Source organism: Schistocerca serialis, chromosome 9, assembly GCF_023864345.2.
Source record: "Schistocerca serialis cubense isolate TAMUIC-IGC-003099 chromosome 9, iqSchSeri2.2, whole genome shotgun sequence".
Taxonomy (NCBI): domain Eukaryota; kingdom Metazoa; phylum Arthropoda; class Insecta; order Orthoptera; family Acrididae; genus Schistocerca; species Schistocerca serialis.
The window spans coordinates 124223361-124245822 of NC_064646.1; the positions used below are offsets into that span (position 1 = coordinate 124223361).

The 22462-nt window shown below is 42.0% G+C and overlaps 1 protein-coding gene across 1 annotated transcript in view; it reads right to left on the reverse strand.

Annotated features, from left to right (window-relative positions):
• Positions 1-721: 721 nt before the first annotated feature.
• LOC126419056 (UDP-glycosyltransferase UGT5-like) overlaps positions 722-22462 on the reverse strand; it is a 158491-nt gene continuing 136750 nt past the window's right edge. Inside the window, exons 5-6 of the mRNA XM_050086131.1 lie at positions 13273-13492; positions 722-1082 (exon numbers count right to left, since the gene is read on the reverse strand). Of these exons, the coding sequence (XP_049942088.1) occupies positions 788-1082; positions 13273-13492 (515 nt within the window). The 3' untranslated portion in view covers positions 722-787. The remainder of the gene's footprint in view (positions 1083-13272; positions 13493-22462) is intronic.

Genomic DNA, 22462 nt, shown 5'->3' on the forward strand with positions numbered 1-22462 from the left:
CTCTTCGGAGCGCCCCCTGCCCATTTCCCCCTCCTCTCTTCCCCTCCCTCCCTTCTTCCAGTTTCCCTCATCTCCTTGCACCTGGCAGATCCCCCATTTTGATCATCGTCAGTGTGCCACGTCAGTGTTGTGTTTAGTGCTGTTTCTCCTGTGCGTCGAGAGGTGCGACTTTAATTGTGTGCTGGTCTTGAACTTAGTGTTACTGTCAGTGTTTGTAATGTGCTACGCCATCTGTCGATACTTTTATGCCCCGATCATACTGCGCCTTGTGTTCTTTTAATTGTCCCAGTGGTTTTTTGTGTGTGCTACTTTTTTACGGTTTTTATCTCCATTTCACAGTCACCCCTTTTTTGTCTATTGTCTTCCATGATGTTCCCCCTTTTTTATATCTATGTTCACCATGTTTTCTCCTTTGATATTTTTAAATGTCTTCTATTGTTTGTTCTATGTCTTTCGGCTGAAGAGCAGCGCATATGCTGCTGCCAGCTCGCCCCGATGGGGAATTGAAATGCAATAAAGGAAAAAGAAGTTTATCCTTCTTCCACTGCCTCGTGCTCAGACAGCACGGCGTGCGGTGGGTGGAGCGGTGGGTGGAGCGTGCAGTCAGGCGAGACAGCTGCGGCATGTTTACCAGGCCACTGCTTGCGTGCCAAATTTTTGGCCGTCCCTGCTTTAGGAGCTTGGATGAAGTCATTGGTGGAAGAACAGGAGTAGTCGCATATTGTATAAATAACGATATATTTAAAAATAACCTCAGGAATTTTGTTCTTATTTGGTACAAGTGTTGCTATTTCTTTTTGAGTTTCTTCTTGGGGCTGTCTGGCCCCCGGCCGACAATCAGCCTGTGGACAGTCCGCAGGGCGACCTTGAGGACCCAGAGGACTGCAGCGGCAGCGGCCAGCGCCGCCGCCAGCACGTCCAGTAGCAGCCTCTGGTACCAGCACAGCTCCAGCGCGGCCGACCGCATGTGTGGCGCTCCCTTGTGGCGCACCACGTACTCCGTCCAGTACACCACCTCCTGCAGCGGCGTGCGGGGTCTATCGTGGAACAGGCGCGACAGCTGCTGCGCCTTCATCCGGTAGCTGTGGGCCAAATACTTCCAGTTAATGGTACATTGTGTAGATTGAGAATGTGATTATGTTAAAAGGAAATAGAGGTAATAATTTAGTCAATCAAGGAACACTTCACAATGTTAACTGGTACCAGCCTACACCGTTCGCCATCGAACAAAAACAGAAATTGGAGGAAAACGTATACAATATTTTGATTTGGCCAGCTGGAAAGAAAAAGACAGATCGACAGCTGAAGACGGGATATTAGTTGAGATGTGGAAACTGGGAGGGCAACGAGCAGCTGAAACTTGTCCGCCCCCAGTAGCTGAGTGGTCAGCGCGACAGACTGTCAATCCTAAGGGCCCGAGTTCGATTCCCAGTTGGGTTGGAGAATTTCTCGGCTCAAGGACTGGGTGTTATGTTGTCCTAATCATCATCATTTCATCCCCATCGACGCGCAAGTCGCTGAAGTGGCGTCAAATCGAAAGACTTGCACCCGGCGAACGGTCTACGCGACATTTACATTTAGCTCAAACTTTTTATGATGTTATTAAAGATTGCTGGAATAAATGAAGAAAACGGACGACTGGAAACAAGCCATGGTCCATCCAATAGTAAGAAGGGAGATAGTGCAGAAACCAACAATTACCGAGGCATATCTTTACTTTCAGTCACCTTCAGAACTGTGAGTGGTGATCAAATGAAAGGATATGGAATAACACTGTGGGTATGAATGTAGTCTTTATTCAAAAGTAATTACCAGAGGCCTGAGCACAACTATCCCACTGTTTCATGGTGCGAAGAATTCCCTGTTTCCGGAATTCCTGTGGCTGTGACAGGAACCAGTCCTCAACTATGTCCAACTCGTCGTCAGAGCTGAGGCGCTTCCATTAGAGACGTCTTTTAGCGGGCCAAACACGTGTCAGGACGACGTTTCTGGGCTATAGGGCGGGTGCTCAAATTGCTTCCACTTGGACTTAGCCATCACACTCCTACATTTATATACATCTGTATCATACTTGGCAGTTCACAATTAACAGCCTGGCAGAGGGTTCATCTAATCTCCTTCGAGCTATTTCTCTACCGTTCTGCTCTCGAACAGCGTGTGGGAAAAACGAATACCTAAACCTTTCTGTGTGAGATCTGATTTGTCTTATTTTATCACGCTGATCATTTCCCCCTGCATAGGTGGATGCCGACAAAATATTTTTACACTCTGAGGACGGAGTTAGTGATTGAAATTTCGTAACAATATCCTGCTGCAACGAGAAACACCTTTGTTGGGATGACTGCCGCCCCAATCCACGTATTCCGTGGCGCTCTCTACCCTATTTCGTGGTAGTATAAAACGAACTGCCTTTTTTTGAACTTTGTCGACCTTCTCCGTCCATCCTCTGATGCAGATCCCACAGCAATACTCCAGAAGAAGACGTACAAGCATAGTGTAGGCAATCTCTTTAGTAGCCCTGTTGCATGTTCTCAGTGTTCCACCTATAAATCTAGTCTTTGCTTTTCTTTATCCACAACATGCCATCTTTCCAACTTATATTATTCGTAATTGTAATTCCATAGTATTTCGTTGAATTTACAGCCTTTACATTTGAGTAACAGAAATTTAGCGGATTCCTTTTAGTACTTATTTGGATGATTTCACACTTTTCATTGCTTAGTGTCGGTTGCCATTTTTCTTACTGTACAGATATATTTTCTAAATCATTTTGCAGTTTGTTTTGATTATCGGATGATTTTATGAGAATGTAAATGACAGTATCATCTGCAAACAATCTAAGGCTGTTACTCAGATTGTCTCCTAAATCGTTCACGTAGATAAGGAACAGCAGAGGGCTTATAACACTTCCTTGGGAAACGCCAGATATATCTGCTGTATTACTCGATGACTTTCCGTCAGTTAGTTCGAACTGTAACCTTTCTGACAGAAAATTACGAATCCAGTCGTACACCTGAGACGGTAATCTATCGGCACGCAATTTAATTAGAAGTCGCTTGTGAGGTACCGTATCAAAACCCTTCTGGGGTCTAAAAATATGGAATGAATTTGACATCCCCTGTTAATAGAACTTACCACTTCAGAAGATAAAGAAGTAGTTGTGTTTCACAAGAACGATATTTTCTGAATCCGTGTGGCTATTTGTCAATAAATCGATTTCTTCGAGATAACTCATAATGTTCGGACATAATATATGTTCCAAAATCCTACTGCAAATCGACTTTAGCGATATTGGCCTGTAATTAAGCGGATTACCCCTATTTCCTTTCTACGGTGTTGGTGTGACTTGCGCAATTTTCCAGTTTTTAGGTATGGATCTGACTGGTATACAGTTAGGACCAGAGGCCTTGCCTTCATTGATTTAAACTGCTTAGCTACACCGAGGATGTCTAGTTCTAAGTCAGTCACGTTGGCAGTTGTTCTGGGTTGTAATTTTGAAATATTTGCGTCGTCTTCTTTGGTTCAAAATGGTTCAAATGTCATCAGTCATCAGTCCCCAAGAACTTAGAACTACTTAAACCTAACTAACTTAAGGACATCACACACATCCATGCCCGAGGCAAGATTCGAACCTGCGACCGTAGCGGTCGGGCGGTTCCAGACTGTAGCGCCTAGAACCGCTCGGCCACTCCGGCCGGCTCTTCTTTGGTGATGCAGTTTCGGGAAACCGTATTTAGTAACTCTGTTTTAGTGGCACTGTTACCAGTAATATCTGTATTGTTATCGCGTATTGAAATTTGGAGACGTGTGGACGCGCTTTTTAGTGGAGCAGAAGCATCCCTCCTTGAGCACTTCAGGGTGTTTGCTCTTGATGGACTTGCGTAGGGCCGGCCGCGGTGGTCTAGCGGTTCTAGGCGCGCAGTCCGGAACCGCGCGACTGCTACGGTCGCAAGTTCGAATCCTGCCTCGGGCATGGATGTGTGTGATGTCCTTAGGTTAGCTCTAAGTTCTAGGGGACTGATGACCACAGATGTTAAGTCCCATAGTGTTCAGAACCATTTAAACCATTTTTGAACTTGCGTAGGTTACGAAGTGTCTCACAGTGCACGTCTCTATTAATGGTTTTTCCATACTCGTGGCTTTCACAAGTATCCGACCGCGGATATCGAAAAAGACCGTGAGAACGGCTTTGAATTTTTCAGAGGTAGGTGACGACACTACACTCTCTTTCCTAGATATCTCACTACGGGTTATCCCAAAGGGGCATATGCAGATTTCAACCGGCTTGGTTGTTACGTTTCGTACCTTCTCATTTGAACACTCCTCATCTATCAAGTGCTCTACTGAATAAGATAGAAGACCAAACAGAATACAGAGTTGGTAAGTTCAAAGGGAGGTTCAGAAAAAGTAGATCGTGCTCAGAGCACATTTTTAACTTGAAAATAATCCTCAGGATCAGGATAATAGGGAACCTTAACGCAGTAGTTACTTTTACTGACTTGGAAAAAGCCTATGATTCAGTAGACAAATAGGCGGACAGAAAATCTTCGTAACGAGCGCAGGAGTTCGGCAAGGTGATAGGCACTCTCCGACTCTCTTCAGTTTGGTAATAATGAAGATCTAAAGCGAATGAGATAAAGAACTACAAGAGAAAAACATCGAAGGAACAAACATGAGATATGGCAGAGGAAGATTCGAGGTGAAATGTCTCGCTTTTGTTGACTATATTGCAATAACGTCTAAGGACAAAAGAGATGCAAAACTGAGAAAGCAGAATACACTGAGCATAAGCACAACAGAGGAAATATATACAAACACAGAAACTTCAAAAGAGTTGAAACTTCCTGGCAGATTAAAACTGTGTGCCGGTCCGAGACTCGATCTCGGGACCTTTGCCATTCGCGGGCAAGTGCCGATTCGCAGAAGAGCTTCTGAGAAGTTTGGAAGGTAGGAGACGAGGCACTGGCAGAATTCAGGCTCTGAGGGCACGTCGTGAGTCGAGCTTTGGCATCTCAGATGGTACAGCACTTGACCGCGAAAGGAAAAGGTCCCGAGTTCGAGTCTCGGTCTGCCAGGAAGTTTCATATCAGCGAACACTCCGCTGCAGAGTGAAAATCTCATTCTTCAAAAGAGTTGACAAGTTTTACCCTAGAACACTAAAGAGGGAAAATGTAAATTTTACTATTCCATATTTTATCCAAGGGAAGTCAAAATTTATAGTTTATGCACTAGATAATTACAATGATAAGGTCTTCAATGGCATGTCACACACAAAATAATTACAAAGTGTCATGTTTTATACCCTATACTGACACTACCAGATTTGTGGGAACCAAGAAATGCTACCAACTACAATTTTAAATTTTACGAGGATTAGGAATCTTGGTTTAAGTATTTGGGAGAATTGACGCCATCAAACGTGGGCAACATGGACTTAAGTAAAGAAAGATTAAAGAAAATGGAATCAGCATACAAACTCACCCAAAAGTGATTTTCACTACTGGCCATTAAAATTGCTACACCACGAAGATGATGTGCTACAGACGCGAAATTTAACCGACAGGAAGAAGATGCTGTGATATGCAAATGATTAGCTTTTCAGAGCATTCACACAAGGTTGGTGCCGGTGGCGACACCTACAACATGCTGACATGAGGATAGTTTCCAACCGATTTCTCATACACAAACAGCAGTTGACCGGCCTTTCCCGGTGAAACGTTGTTGTAATGCCTCATGTAAGGAGGATAAATGCGTACCATCACGTTTCCGACTTTGATAAAGGTCAGATTGTAGCCTATCGCGATTGCGGTTTATCGTATCGCGACATTGTTGCTCGCGTTGGTCGAGATCCAATGACTGTTAGCAAAATATGGAATCGGTGGGTTCAGTAGAGTAATACGGAACGCCGTAGTGGATCCCAATGGCCTCGTATCACTAGCAGTCGAGATGGCAGGCATCTTATCCGCATGGCTGTAACGGATCGTGCAGTCACGTCCCGATCTCTGAGTCAACAGTTGGGGACGTTTGCAAGACAACAACCATCTGCACGAACAGTTCGACGACGTTTGCAGAAACATGGACTATCAGCTCGGAAACCATGGCTGCGGTTACCCTTGACGCTGCATCACAGACAGGAGCGCCTGCGATGGTGTAGTCAACGACGAACCTGGGTGCACGAATGGCAAAACGTCATTTTTTCGGATGAATCCAGGTTTTGTTTACAACATCATGATGGTCGCATCTGTGTTTGGCGACATCGCGGTGAACGCACATTGGAAGCGTGTATTCGTCATCACCATACTGGCGTATCACCCGGCGTCGTGGTATGGGGTGCCATTGGTTACACGTCTCGGTCACCTTTTGTTCGCATTGACGGCACTTTGAACAGTGGACGCTACATTTCAGATGTGTTACGACCCGTGGCTTTACCCTTCATTCGATCCCTGCGAAACCCTACATTTCAGCAGGATAATGCACGACCACATGTTGGAGGTCTTGTACCGGCCTTTCTGGATACAGAAAATGTTCGACTCCTGCTGTGGCCAGCAAATTCTCCAGATCTCTCACCAATTGAAAACGTCTGGTCAATGATGGCCGAGCAACTGGCTCGTCACAATACGCCAGTCACTACGCTTGATGAACTGTGGCATCGTGTTGAAGCTGCGTGGGCAGCTGTACCTGTACACGCCATCAAATGCCCAGGCGCATCAAGGCCGTTATTACGGCCAGAGGTGGTGGTTCTGGGTACTGTTTTCTCAGAATCTATACATCCAAATTGCGTGTAAATGCAATCACATGTCAGTTCTAGTATAATATGTTTGTGCAATGAATACACGTTTATCATCTGCATTTCTTCTTGGTGTAGCAATTTTAATGGCCAGTAGTGTAATAATAAATGTTAATTATCGTTCCAGGCAGAAACTAAACATTATGCAAGAGTAATTAAAACTGAATCACTATAGGGATCTGAGTGCCTTATACTGAATAAAAGAGGTGAATAAGAAGAACTGGAATGCAAAGAAATGAAAATACTAAACAAAAAATTTATTATCACAAAAGAAGAAAGATAGCAACTGATGAAGAGAAGAATCGAATATTTATACAGAAACATAATCACAGACAAAATAAGGAAGAGGATATTAAAATTTTACGGTCGTATTGTGGTGTAACAGAATTTAGCGGCAGTGTGTGCAGGAGAGAAGATATAATGGTACGATAGGTATAATTATTGGTTTCCGAATTTTTTTTCTTATTTAAAAATGTCGTTCTGAAATTTTTTTTACATTTATGTTTGTTTCTGTTTGTTTCATGCCATGAGGAAGAGTGCTACAATGCGCCGACGGCAGCATCTTCGTAGATAACAAATCGACCATAGCCACAAACTAATCGACGGCCAGCTTGGAGAAGAAGATTCTGCCGACGAGTATTACCGCTGTACCGAGCGAAGTATCGCAGTGGTTCTCACACTGGGCGACGATTCAAACCCACGTCCGGCGGTCTACATTTTCGTTTTCCGTGATTTCCGGAAACCCTCCAGGCAAATGGCTGGACTGTCCCTATGGAAGGGCACGGTCAATTTTCTTCTCCATGCTTTACACAATCAAAGTATGCGCTCCGTCTCTACTGGCCTCGATGTCGACTGGACGTTAAGCCCAATCTTCCTTACTTCCTGCTGCTCTGGGCCGTCTATTCAATTACTTACGAAAATAGTGAATATCGTTATGTTAATTGAGCTTCATGTAAGGAGATTATGTATCAGTATGCTTGTTAATGTCTTGCTAGCAAGAACTGTTACGAACATCTGTGTGTTTGCTTCGATGTAATAAAATCAGAATGGAACGAAGACTATTTTATTTGATTTCTCATCCAAGAAACTTACAGTAATTATTGATATTGCAAGAGATTATTGAATTTTTTTTCCTGCTATGACTGATGCTTAATGCAGAAATTCAAAATTTTCGACATTTGACATTTACGGAAATTTGACAGTTCATCTACAGATCATTTAAGCGTTGCCCATTCCAACGATAGGTTTTAACAAATTCAACAGTTCAAATGTGTGTGAAATCTTATGGGACTTAACTGCCAAGGTCATCAGTCCCTAAGCTTACACACTACTTAACCTAAATTATTCCAAGGACAAACACACACACACATGCCCGAGGGAGGATTCGAACCTCCGCCGGTAGGTTTTATCATTTACAATTTTCGGTGAAGTTAATATTGTTATGAGGACAATTTGCTTTTGCTCAAGGTAGGGTCTGTCAAAGTACTAACAGGCTAAATGCTTATCAGAAAACTTCAAAGATTTAGTTGTAACTTACATTCTTTGGTAACAGAAATTCAAACATGGTCAAGAACGATTAAATCAAATATTTAGTTGAGTGAAAGACTGATTAACTGAATACTGAACAACTTTGCTACATCCATACTTCAGTACCAGGGGCGCTAACACCGCAATATTCATGGAATGAATGACAGTAGGCAAACCAAGATAATTCTCGATTTTCAGTCATAAACACAGGATAGCTGGAAGAGACAAGACGACATCTGATAAGACTTAACATCACAGAAAATACCATACAGAACAGGGAAAATTTCAGCCTACTGATCAATACTGAAAAATTTCCTGCCGGCCGAAGTGGCCGTGCGGTTCTAGGCGCTACAATCTGGAACCGCGCGACCGCTACGGTCGCAGGTTCGAATCCTGCCTCGGGCATGGATGTGTGTGATGTCCTTAGGATAGTTAGGTTTAACTAGTTCTAAGTTCTAGGGGAGTAATGACCTCAGGAGTTGAGTCTCATAGTGCTCAGAGCCATTTTTTGAAAAATTTCCTATACAAGAAAACTGCAACCTAGAAGAGTGATGTCAAATGAACAGAGACAAGCACTAGCCAACACATGGAGAAGTTGTAGGAAGATGAGAAGAAAAAGAAGGATGTATCATAGTCTTAGGTTCTAACTGGTCTAGAACTGGATAAATTCTGTAATTAAAAAAATATTATAATTTCGTAAGCTTTCCTGGCAGAGTAACTTCTCGTGTTTGCTGCCGGATCTTCACCTCAAGCCGACAATATTTTTGTCATTCACTTGGCAGTTATCTCCAGATGATACGAAAACGTTGCTCAGTCTCGACAGACTGTTGCTTCTCGGAACCGGCGGTCCTATATAGGATGATTGTATTGTAGGTACAAAGGAAAAGGGCGAGCAGAGGACAACAACAAAGCAAATAATCCTAATAAACATAGTTCTACAAGCCAATGGTTTCCGTGATATGACACTCTGTGACTGAGAACATGAACATCTTCTAACGTAGTCCCCAACGATCCAGTCTGCTTATGCACACTTATGGAACATCTTTTGTAATGTGTTTATCCTCATGCCCACCCATCACGTCGAGGCATGCGTCAGGACATCTCCTAATCGACTTCTGCACACATTCAAAAAGCTCGGGTGCTTTGAAAACGCACTGACAGCCTCTCACAATGAATTCCAAGAGTTAATCGAAGCTCTCGAAGGGCCTGGAAAACCCCAAAGCTTTTTAATATCGCCCAATGAAAACAGCCAATAAGTAAGAGTCGGAGGACCTGTGGAGGCCATGATATTGACGATCCACAACCGACACTCATTTTATCGAAACGCTATTAACCATCACACAGGCATCCAGCACGAGAAAATCAGATGAGGGGTCTCTCCTTCCTCTGTCTGCCACCTCATTCTACCATCTTCACCTGTCTACCTCATCCTCTCTCTCTCTCTTTCTTTCTCTGCCTCTTCCATATATTCCTCCCTCCTCCTTTGACTATATCCACCTCTGTTTTCACTATCTCAATCTCCCTCTCTTCCTACTCTACCTGTCCACTACCCGTCTACACCTTACACCTGCCTCATGCATCTCTCCCTCCTCTCCTCTGCACTGTCCATCCCCTCATATCAACATGTCCTCAGCCGCACTCATCGGCACTTGCAGCCCCTATGTAGTACAGCTCAATAAGCAAGCCAATACTACTCTAACACGTCTGTCATGGACGGAAGTCTACATCAGGGGCTCAAAAAATCATTTATTTTTCCCTGACAAACAGACTACCATGCAAATCAGGTCTGTAAAGCAGGTCCTACTGTTACAACACAACATACAGTGTCTGTTACACATGGAGGCCTACATGTCGAAACCTGGGAAACCACGACATGTAGATTGCCCTGCAGAGCACGTTGATTTGGCAGGCTGATACTGTCTCAACGCAACATGCCAGCTGTGCAGGACTGTCTACTTGACAGGGGCTGGAAAAACACTTATTTGCCCTGTCTTCACTTCTGTTTGAGTTGGGAGGTTATAAACCCGACAGTGGTAATACTTATGAGGCCTACCAAATTTCGTTGAAATCGATCCAGGGGTTTCAGAGGAGATCCCAGACATACACTCATACATATCCTCTGTTTTGTATATACAACAGATTTCATTGTCGTTTATTCATCGCCTTTTGTTTGTACTCATAATATTCAAACACCCTCTACAGACCAGCGGAGAGCTACCCCCACTGGTAAAAACCCTGGCAGTACCACCACCGATGAAGATCAACAGTTGTCTGCTGGCTTAAATGGGGGTTGCTGGAAGCAGAGTATCAACAGTTCGAAGTGACTCAGCAACTGCGATGTGTCACGTGAAGATGACGTCCAAATGGACCGTCAAAATATTGTGTAAACAACATTTTAAGATCCGACTGCAAACCTGAGAGAAATACCACAGTATATTTACAATTCTACATGTGGATGTAAATGGTACGTCAACAAGTTTTTTGGCGTTGCTGTGTTCCACAGTAAGAGCATAAATATTCAAACGCCTTTCTCTTACTGCAGTATAACATTTAATATGTTTCAGCGTTTTATAATGAAGGCAGTGGAGTTTTCTAGAATCACATAATTTTTACATAAATATTCCAGTAACATGTCTACTACGCCAAAATCTGTGTTTCGCTCCTATGTCTGCAGGATGAGAGTCATACTTTCATTTAACTTACGGTAATTTGGCATATATTCCGGCAGAAATCTTCATTTTATATTAGCACATTTTTTTACACTAACCAAAAAGTAATGTGAAACACTTCACTGTGTAATCTGGCAACAATATAAGATTTATAGTATGAGGACTTTGGCGATTAAAGAGGAGAAGCTATTGCCAGATTAGCGGTCACATGTTTGACATTTAGTTACAGAGAAACAAAGCGTGAGAATATGAAGGCAAAAAGTTTCGACTTGAGTATGTGTTGAACTTCCATAAATGACGTGAAGATCGGATTGAATTCTGACCACATGATTTGAAACACTGACGTTGATGGACAGACAAGTAATTAAGAAATATTTACGTGAAAAATATGGAGTTAACTATTTCGAATCTGTATTACATGTAAAAAATTATAATTTCAGAGAAATTCACAGGAGATATGTATTTACTATCAAAAGGCGAAATGCGCCTGGACATTAAATAGCATATTATAGTACTGCTGCGACTTTAGAATTTAGAAACATATGTAAGTTAATTTTTCATAGAGCTGTAAAATGAACGACGCAAGTAACGCTCACAATGACACGTAAGAGTTTGTAGTCTACGTGGAGTGACAAAGATAGTGGCGTTAAGTAGTGCTCATATTCTAAGTCCTCTAGTCATGCAGCAGACTTTTTGACAAAAATATAATAATACCTACTCCATTAAAGAAAATCTTTTAATTAATAGTTACTGAAAATTTAAAGATGTTTCATATGAAATAAAATAGAGATTTTACTTGAACAATATAAAGCCCAAACTTCTTTTTTTATCTAACTGAGCCATAAATTCCCTTATTTCGGCGATTCGCCGCATTACAGTAACTTTATTAGTTACGTAGTCTATCCACGTAATCCTCAGCAACCTCATGTTACACTTTTAAGCACATCGTATCCACCGGGCAGCACGTTCTCTGTAAGACGGCCATATGTTGAGTATATTTGTGTTGGCACTGCAAAATTTTTGATTCGAAAGGAAGTGTGATTTCATGTAGTCAGTGGACTAAAGACTCTAGTGGCGTCAGAGTTACGCTGAATATTAGATAATATGAAGTATGAAATTAATGTAGATGACAAGTAAGTAGTGGGAAGGTGATGAAAGGAAGAATCTTGATTGGTAACACGTAAAAAAATCTGGTAATAAGGTGTTACTAAGGAAGTACCGTTACAGCTCAAGGTGGCTGAAGTGGCAGGGTTATTTGTATTATGAACGATAAACAGTGACTCTCCTATATGATGATTCATCAGAACTTCAGTGACTTTCACTGGGACTTTACAAAATAGCACTAACCAGAGCTTAAACGCGAATCAATCGACATATTGCATCCTCCTACAATTACCTCATGAAAATAACGTGGAAGTAAAATAAGTGTTTCGAGCTCACATGGAAGCTTCCAACAACCTTTTTTCCAGTGCACAATTCCAGTTGGAACAGGGTAGGAGGGAAGTGACAATAGTAGGCCAAGTGATCTTCGCCGTACATCGAAAGGTGGTTTTCAGATTGTAGTTGTAGATGTAATGCACACTAAATGGAAACAGAACAAAGCCATGAGTAAATAACGAAAAAGGCTAGGAATCAATGGGTTTGTGTTATGCTGGAGCAAAGGTAGCCCCTGAGGGACAGCAACCCATATTACACCACAGGGACAGGGTTGTCTAAGTCGAAGGAGTACCAAAAGCACCATAGTAAACACTGGCTATTTACGTAAAAGATAATGGAAACAGACATTCCGAGCACTACTTCCCGCTGGGGGAGCTCAAGCCACGGCCTGCAGGAAGTATCACTACGCCAAAACCTGATTGGCTGGAGACAGCTATTTAGGGGCTAGAACCAGCCGACCTCGTGGACTTCGACCGCTGAATTGGACTTTTAATAGTGTGTGTATGTTACCACGAACCTTTGTGGAAAATTAGAAGTGAACTTCTTGTTTGCCTCAATTAGGAAACTTTTACTGGCATCCTTATTGTCACTTTTCTTTTGTTGTTCAGTCATCAGCCTTGTAAACATACATAAATAAAAGTTGTGTTTTGAGAAAAATCGCGAACTGTCAGCCACTGCAGTTTGTTAAATAAACTCTGCTCTACGTGAAGCTTTTTGGGAAAGCCGTGTATGAACCATTATGACCGAATGGGGTTTGTAGTCACTCTCCAAAAGCCTGCCAGCAAAGGCACTCCAGCACTATACTGTTTCCCTCAATAACTGTGTCGGATACAAAGTGGGACGTTCTTTTACCTGGGGTTGTGGAGCACTTCTGTGATGGCCCAGAAGAAGGATTCCGCCGTGAGGTTGCTGAACTGGAGCCTCAGCGCGTAGCCTTTCTCCTCCGCCCTGATCATGTTCAGCTCCTGGTCGCCAAACACCGGCACCCCAACCACGGGAACGCCATGATACACAGCTTCAAATGTGCTCAGCAAACCGCCGTGAGTTATGAACACCTTCAGGTTCTTGTGTGCTGAAAATTCACAGGAAAAACGTATGCAGTAAATGGCACCGTAACAAATTTTCTAGCTTTTAGTAACATAGAGTTTACATAATACCCAATAAAGCTTCGTCCACAATTCTTTAGAGAATCGAACTCCCATGTACAAAACGTCACATACCCCACACCATGTGTCGTACAATAATTTTATTTTGCAGATACATTCAGTGGTACGAGGTATGGCTATAAAATAACGGCACTGTAGCTGTAAAACATTTTATTTCAAAAACATACATATTTAGTTATTGTCGCCTTCAATATACTCTCGTCCTCTATCATTAGAACGGTCCACGTGAATTTTCTATTGACGGAAACAGTGCTGGAAGTATTCCTCTGCGAGCTGCGTGATGACGCATGCGGCTTTTCCTTTCATTGCTTGAAATGACTGAAATATTGTTCCTTTTAATGGGGATTTGTCCCTGGGAAATAGGCAAAAGTCACATCTACATCTACATCTACGTGATTACTCTGCTATTGACAATTAAGTGCCTGGCAGAGGGTTCAATGAATCACCTTCAAGCTGTCTCTATACTGTTCCACTCTCGAACGGCGCGCGGGAAAAACGAGCACTTAAATTTTTCTGTGCGAGCCATGATTTCTCTTATTTTATTGTGATGATCACTTATCCCTATGTAGGTGGGTGCCAACAGAATGTTGTCGCAATCGGAGGAGAAAGCTGGTGATTGAAATTTCATGAGAAGATCCCGTCGCAGCGAAAAACGTCTTTGTTTTAATGATTGCCACTCCAATTCACGTCTGATATCTGTGGCACTATCTCCCCTATTTCGTGATAATACAAAACGAGCCTTCTTTGTACTTTTTCGATGTCACCCGTCAGTCTCACCTCATGCGGATCCCACACTCCACAGCAATATTCCAGAATAGGGCGGACAAACGTAGTGTAAGCAGTCTCTTTAGTAGACCTGTTGCATCTTCTAAGTGTTCTGCCAATGAATCGCAGTCTTTAGTTTGCTCTACCCACAACATTATCTATGTGATCGTTCAACCTCAGGTTATTTGAAATTGTAATTCCTAAGTATTTAATTGAATTTGGAGCCTTCATATTTGTGTGACTTATCGCGTAATCGAAATTTAGCCGATTTCTTTTAGTACTCACGTGAATAACTTCACACTTCCCTTTATTCAGGGTCAATTGCCACTTTTCGCACCACACAGATAATCTCATCTAAATCATTTTGCAATTCATTTTGGTAATCTGATGTCTTTGCAAGACGGCCAATGACAGCATCATCTGCAAATAATCTAAGAGGGCCACTCAGATTGTCTCCTACATCGTTAATATAGATCAGGAACAATAGAGGGCCTATAACACTTCCTTGGGGAACTCCGGATATTACTTCTGTTTTACTCGATGACTTTCCATCTATTACTACGAACTGTGACCTTTCTGACAGGAAATCACGAATCCCGTCGCACAACTGAGGCGACATTCCATAGGCACACAGTTTGGTTAGAAGACGCTTGTGAGGAACGGTGTCGAAAGCCTTCTGAAAATCTAAAAATATGCAGTCAACTTGACATCCCCTGTCGGTTGCACTCATTACTTCGTGAGTATAAAGAGCTAGTTGTGTTCTGCAAGAACGATATTTTATGGTACTAGATCAGGCCAATAAGGTGGGTGACCTAACAGTGGGTTTCTGTGCTTCGCTAGACACCGTTTAACAGACAATGCGGTATGAGCCAGTGCGTTGTCTTGATGCAGAAGCCATGACACAATTTGTATTATTTGTCTCTTATTTTTTCACTGAGTTGAGCAAGAACCTCAAGATACTAATGTTTTTATTTATTTATTTAATCGTGTCTGAGCTACATCTTTAATTAACTATTAGACTATATCTACTAGGTTACAAATACAACTAAATAATAGTTATAAATTTATATATACATAATGATCTTCACATATCGTAAGTCGTCATTATTGCCTACAGCAAAGCTCATATCTCTCTCCAGTTTTCGGCACTTTACTCTGCAGCGTCGTTGGCCAACCACAGGTTTTGGAAAGCGCAAAGGGCCAGCAAGGATGGACAGGTCAACAGGTGTGTCATCGTTTATTTTGCTCCACATTGGCAGGGCTCTTCTTTAACGTATCCCCACTTGAACAGGTTATCCTTTGATCTTCCTATCAGACACCTATGTCTATTTAAGCTCTTCCAGACTCTCCATTCCAATTGTGATCCAGTAGGAAGTTTTCTTATTAATGTTCTATATTTTCAGGTTGCCTTTATCCTATTTCTGTTCCCACAGTGATTCTCTGGTTATAGACTGCCTTTCGTTTAGTGGACGTTCAACTTTTATGAAATGTTTTCTAGATTTAAGTCTTGCCACCGCTGGCTGATGTGCGTATAGGGGATGTCTACTATCTTCGCACTGCCTGCTTCGTTCGGCCATCTCCAACGTTTGCCGTCTGATCTGTGGGAAGGGGGGGCTATTCCAGAACACGTATAAAGGAAACCACGATTTGTAGGCTTCAGGCATCCCGTAATTAATCAACATGAGTCATTCAGTGCCGCATCTAGCCTCTGGGCATGTGTCGATCTTCTCCATACGGGACATGCATATTCAGATGGAGCAAAGCGCAGTACCAGGGATGTTGCACAGAGAATTTCAGAATTTGTTCCCCAGTGTGAGTTGGTAAGTTTGCGGTTTATACGTTCCGTGTGTTGATTTTCGCTCTAGTTTTTTCTACATGTTTCTTGTAACACGATGTTCGATCTAACGTGACTCCAAGATAAACTGAGTTTGGGCTGTGTTTAAGTTTAACTGAGGTCCATTCCAATTGTAATTCCCTGTTTGCTTTCTTATTGTTCAGATGACATAAACAAGTCTGCGTCTTTGCTGTATTCGGACGAAGCTGGTTCCCGTTGTAATATTCAGTTAGTACTTCTAAGGCACCTGTTAGGTTTCTCTAAGTCTGTTTGATTGATCTGGATTGGCAGGCAATGGCTACGTCATCAGCATAGATAAAACTTCTTGTCGTTGGTCCAACTGGTTGGTCATTTGTATACAGATTGAAAAGTAGAGGGGACAAAACACTACCTCATGGGATCCCATTCTTCTGGTTCCTCCAGCGACTTCATTGCTCTTTGAAATTCCACATAGTATCTTCTGTTGGAGATCAGTGATCTCACAATTTCAGTAAGATGGTAGTTTCCCGTCATTTTGAAAATTTTTCCTAGGAGGATTTTGTGGTTTATTGTGTCGTATGCCGCTGATAAGTCGAAAAACAAAAATGGTGAACCCAAGTTATATCACACATTAAAATCTTGTTAAGAAACGGATCATCACCGTTCTTTCACGTCTGTAATTATTGTCACCTTGTGTTGTTCAAATGGTTCAAATGGCTCTGAGCACTATGGGACTTAACTTATGAAGTCATCAGTCCCCTAGAACTTAGAACTACTGAAACCTAACTAACCTAAGGACATCACACACATCCATGCCCGAGGCAGGATTCGAACCTGCGACCGTAGCGGCCGCGCGGTTCCAGAGTGTAGCGCCTAGAACCGCTCGGTTTCGAAAAACATCACACCAGTTTTTTGTCCTTTCTTAAAACCGTCCTCTATGTATTGTATTAGGCAGAGGACCTGGCCAGTGCAAGATTTACCGGGTCTGAATCGTGCTTGTTGTGGAATGATTTGGCTTTCTAGTTGTGGTCCTATTTTATTCCAGATAACACGTTCATATTGTTTGAAAGGGCAACACAGCAGCGATATTGCAAGATAGGTCCTGGCATCATCTCCTGATTTACCTGGCTTTGGGATGGCTACTACCTTGGCCTTCAACCATAGCGTAGATACCGTCTTGTTAGACCAGCAGAAATTATAAGAGGTGTAAGAGCCATTCCTTAGCTATGGACCCTATGTTCTGTAGGATACTAATGTTGATTAGTAGTTTCACTTTCAGGAACCTAGTGAAGACACATAGTTCTAAGAATATCGAAACATAAAAACGATCATCATCGCTTTGAATCTCGATTTGGTCATTCGCGCTACTTTCGATCTCGATGAAGTTGGGTCCTTCCAGAGCATAGACTGGCGCTTAGTATGTATATCATAAATGAAAACCTTGATTCGTCACATGTTATCACGTGGGCATTTTCAGTGGTATTCAAAATGTCAGTACAAATACTTTCACGAGCTTTTTTTTGTTCGAGCGTGAGAATTTTTGTCACCAGTTTCACACACACTTTTCTCGTGTTAAATTGGCCATATACAAATTCCCTTACATATTCTTCGTTAATTCCTACAGTTTCAGTAGTCGATCGAAAACTCAACCGACGGTCAGGTAGAACCAGGTTACCTACTTGTTCGATATTTTGATTTGTTTTTGGTGCTGAAGAGCGTGAGTCGTCCTCAGTGTCTTCTCGGTCATCTTAGAAGTTCTTGAACCATTCAACTACTCCTGTACATTTTAAACAATCTTCGCCGTACACTTCTTTTAGTAAGAGATAGGTTTCAGTAGCAATTTGTCCACGTTTCATTTGAAACTTCACGTCAGTTCGTTGCTCTGTTATTACACTTATCGTTTTTCCAAAAGAAAATAGTAGCTCTTATACACTAATTTGTCTACAGACGCCAGAGATGCCGCATTTCACTAAGAAGGCATCATGCTCCACAGCTATTGGTCGCTCACCTTTATCGCATGCGTACTTAGTCTGTGACACCATCAGTCCACTCATTCTGTAGCCACACCTCGTATATGTCGATACAGCATGTAAAACGTTGTGAATAGAGTTAGTAGTAAACAAGTAAAAAATAGAAACGACATACCTGATGAGGCAGTTTTACTGTATGAACAGCAAAAATGTACTAAACCTTTTTTCTTACAACATTTTGTATTGTGTGATAGCGAGAAAAAGCTTAGAAACAGTTTTAAATTGTATATAAAGTTTGTTCGCAGTCGCTAAGTGCTCTCATTCTCAAACGCTGGATGCATGTAGTCTGGGTAATCAGCGCGCAATGAGTAACGAACGCTGCCTGAAGATGTATATACACAGTTAATACGTGACTTACTGCGTTAAACCTTAAACGCAGGATTGTAGCTCGTATTGAACAGATTACGACAGCATTTTAAACCTTGTCAATAACAGTATGACATACTGAAATCAAACGTTTTTCCCCCTACCCCCTGTTTCTTTGGCTGTCTTAGAACTAGTCTAATGCCACAAATTCCTCTCCTGAGCTAACCTTTTCATCTCACAATAGCACTTGCAACTTACTTCCTCAATTATTCGCTGCATGAATTACAATCGCTGCCTTCCTCTACAGTTTTTACCCCGTACAGCTACCACTAGCCGGCTGCGGTGGTCTAGCGGTTCTAGGCGCTCAGTCGGGAACCGGGCGACTGCTACGGTCGCGGGTTCGAATCCTGCCTCGGGCATGGATGTGTGTGATGTCCTTAGGTTAGTTTGGTTTAAGTAGTTCTAAGTTCTAGGGGACTGATGACCACAGATGTTAAGTCCCATAGTGCTCAGAGCCATTTGAACCATTTGAAGCTACCACTAGTACCATGGCAGTTATTCCCTGAAATCTTCTTTGCTCTTGAAATTCCACATAGTATCGTCTGTTGTCCTATCATCTTGTCCCTTCTTCTTCTCAGTGTTTTCTATGTATTCCTTTTCTTGCCGATTCTGCGGAGAACCCAGTCATTTCTTGCTTGATGAGTTCACCTAATTTTCAACATTCTTCTGAAGCATCACATCTCAAATGCTTCCATTCTCTTCTGTTCCGGTTTTCCCACAGTCCATGTTTCACTACCATACAATGCTGTATTACAAATGTACATTCTCCGAAATTTTTTCCTCTAAGACCAATGTGTGATACTAGACTAGCGGACTTCTCTTAGCCAGGAATGCCCTCTTTGCCAATGCTAGTCTGCTTTTGATGCCCTGTGCTCCGTCCATCATGGATTATTTTGCCGTCTACGTCGCATAATTCCTTGACTTCGTCTACTTCATAAACACCAATTCTCATGTTAAGTTTCTCGCTGTTCTGATTTCTGCTACTTCTCATTACTTTCTTCCTTCTTCGGTTTACTCTCAGTCCACATTCTGTACTCATTAGATTGTTCATTTCATTCAACACTTCTGTAATTCTTCTTTATTTTCATTAAAGTTAGCAATGTCATCAGCGAATCTTATAGTGATATCCTTTCGTCTTCAATTTTAATTCCACTCTTGAACTTTTCTTTTATATATGTTATTGCCTCATTGATATGTAGATTGAAGAGTACGGGCGAAAGACAAAATCTCTGTATAGAATGAACGTAGGGGGGAAAGAATACATCACCGTCTCACACCATTTTTGATCCGAACACTTCGTTCAAATGGTTCTGAGCACTATGGGACTTAACATCTGAGGTCATCAGTCCCCTAGAACTTAGAACTACTTAAACCTAACTAACCTAAGGACATCACACACATCCATGCCCGAGGCAGGATTCGAACCTGCGACCGTAGCGGTCACGCGGTTCCAGACTGAAGCGCCTAGAACCGCTCGGCTACAACGGTCGGCAACACTTCGTTCTTGGTCTTCCAGTCTCATTGTTTCCTTTCGGTTCTTGTACATACTACATATTTCCCGTCTTTCCCTATAGCTTACCCAAATTTTTCTCAGAATTTGGAACATCTTGCACCATTTTATATAGTCGAACGCTTTTTCTAGGTCGACAAGTCGTATGACTGTCTTGATTTTTCTTCAGTTTTGCTTCCATTTTCAACCGCAACGTCAGCACTGCCTTTCTGATGCCTTTACCTTTCCTAAAGCTAAAATGATCGTCATCTATCAGATCCTCAATTTTCTTTGCCATTGTGCTAATGTTATTCAAGATAGCAGCTTCTTGCCCCAACAGTTCTTTAGATAGGTAACCCATGTCTGGCACCATACCTGATGTCAGCCGTTTAGGAATATAGAGAAGACAGAAGTAATCTGTTTACACGCAAATTATCTATAATATCAAACGAAAGTGAATTCTATGTATGGAAGCTGGCCCCAGCCTTACTATGAAACCGAGAAGCAGCAGAACGTTCTGTGCGTGTCATCTGCTCCTTGTGTGAACTGATCAACAAACTGTAAAATATTTTTCGCTCTGCTAAAACTACATTACTTTACTGTCAGTGCCTCCAGACACCATATATCATATGAAACTACTGAACCCGTGGGTAGTGAAATTTAAGGTATATTTTCACCCAGACATTACCATATCGAAAAATACCAAGAAATGTGAACATTACATGGTAATGTCTGTTTAACGGTTTCGGATAATATAAAACCAGTGATTTATATTTTAAGGAACCCATTGCAATACTATATAAAATCAGAAAGTTACATCTTAGGATATGTTGGTTTTCCTATAAAATAGTGTAACGTGATGAAAGACTGGTATACAGAGTGCTGGAGGTCATAGAACAGAATAAAGCCATGGCCGTAAACTACTAGGAATGTATTAAAATTATGGGGACAGTTTCACTAAATGGATTGTAAAGTTAGCGGAGAGAGTACAGTCAACACTGTAGACTGAAATTAAGCGACCCTGTGTATGCTACGCACGAATTACCATGTTTTGTGTGTCGTACGAAACATAACTGCGGAAACACTTTTGAAATTCTTTGTAGGAAATTGACAAGCTGCTTTATTGGGCATTATACTCAAGGTGCGACCGTTTAATATGTGTTGAGATACAATGCATGCTTGGGCTACATAAAAGAGCATGTGAACGGCTTTACAGTTCGTTGACGTCGTTCGTATCTACAGGGTTGGTCACACAATCGTCGTATCGCGTGATTACTGCCCTGATAGTCTCTGGAAACCATCGTTCTCGACGCAGCATGGGATTAGTTTACTAAATAAATCTCTCATTTCAAACGTTGGGAGTAACAGCTGATAGTCTTTCCTAGGATTCAGTGCTCGAGTTATCGCCCCGATTCTTTGAAAATTAATTTAAAGTTCTGATTACTCTTATTGTACCATGGAGTAATATTAAGCACACTGCGAAAAATTGTCGAACTTATTGAAGGGCTTATTAAGTCTTTAACAACACGATGTAGCTAGAGCCAGCAAAATCTGCTGTAGAAATTTTTTTCTAAATTCACGAGCGCACGCAGACTACTGCACGAAAACTGTCGCTCTTAGAAGCGACTGAAATGTCACACATGTACCATGCTCTGTTGGCTATCACAGGTCCTACCTGGTCTAGCCCACTCACGCTTCCTCAATGTAATCGCAACCCCTAAAAAGCTATCAAACTGTCTTTGGCAAAAATCGCAAAAATATCTTGCTGCTACTACGGCTACTGCAACTACAAAAACTTGGTATATATGTACGTCAAACCAAGCGCTGATTCCTCTGACATTTTACAGTAAATTTCCATTGGGTTTTCCAAGGACATCTTTAGTGTATCTTACAGCCCGTGCGCACGCGCTTTTAAAGTATGTTGTTGTTGTCTTCAGTCCTGAGACTGGTTTGATGCAGCTCTCCATGCTACTCTATCCTGTGCAAGCTTCTTCATCTCCCAGTACTTACTGCAACCTACATCCTTCTGAATCTGCTTAGTGTATTCATCTCTTGGTCTCCCTCTACGATTTTTACCCTCCACGCTGCCCTCCAATGCTAAATTTGTGATCGCTTGCTGCCTCAGAACATGTCCTACCAACCGGTCCCTTCTTCTTGTCAAGTTGTGCCAAAAACTCCTCTTCTCCCCAATTCTATTCAATACCTCCTCATTAGTTATGTGATCTACCCATCTAATCTTCAGAATTATTCTGTAGCACCACATTTCGAAAGCTTTTATTCTCTTCTTGTCCAAACTATTTATCGTCCATGTTTCACTTCCATACATGGCTACACTCCATACAAATACTTTCAGAAACGACTTCCTGACACTTAAATCTATTCTCGATGTTAACAAATTTCTCTTCTTCAGAAA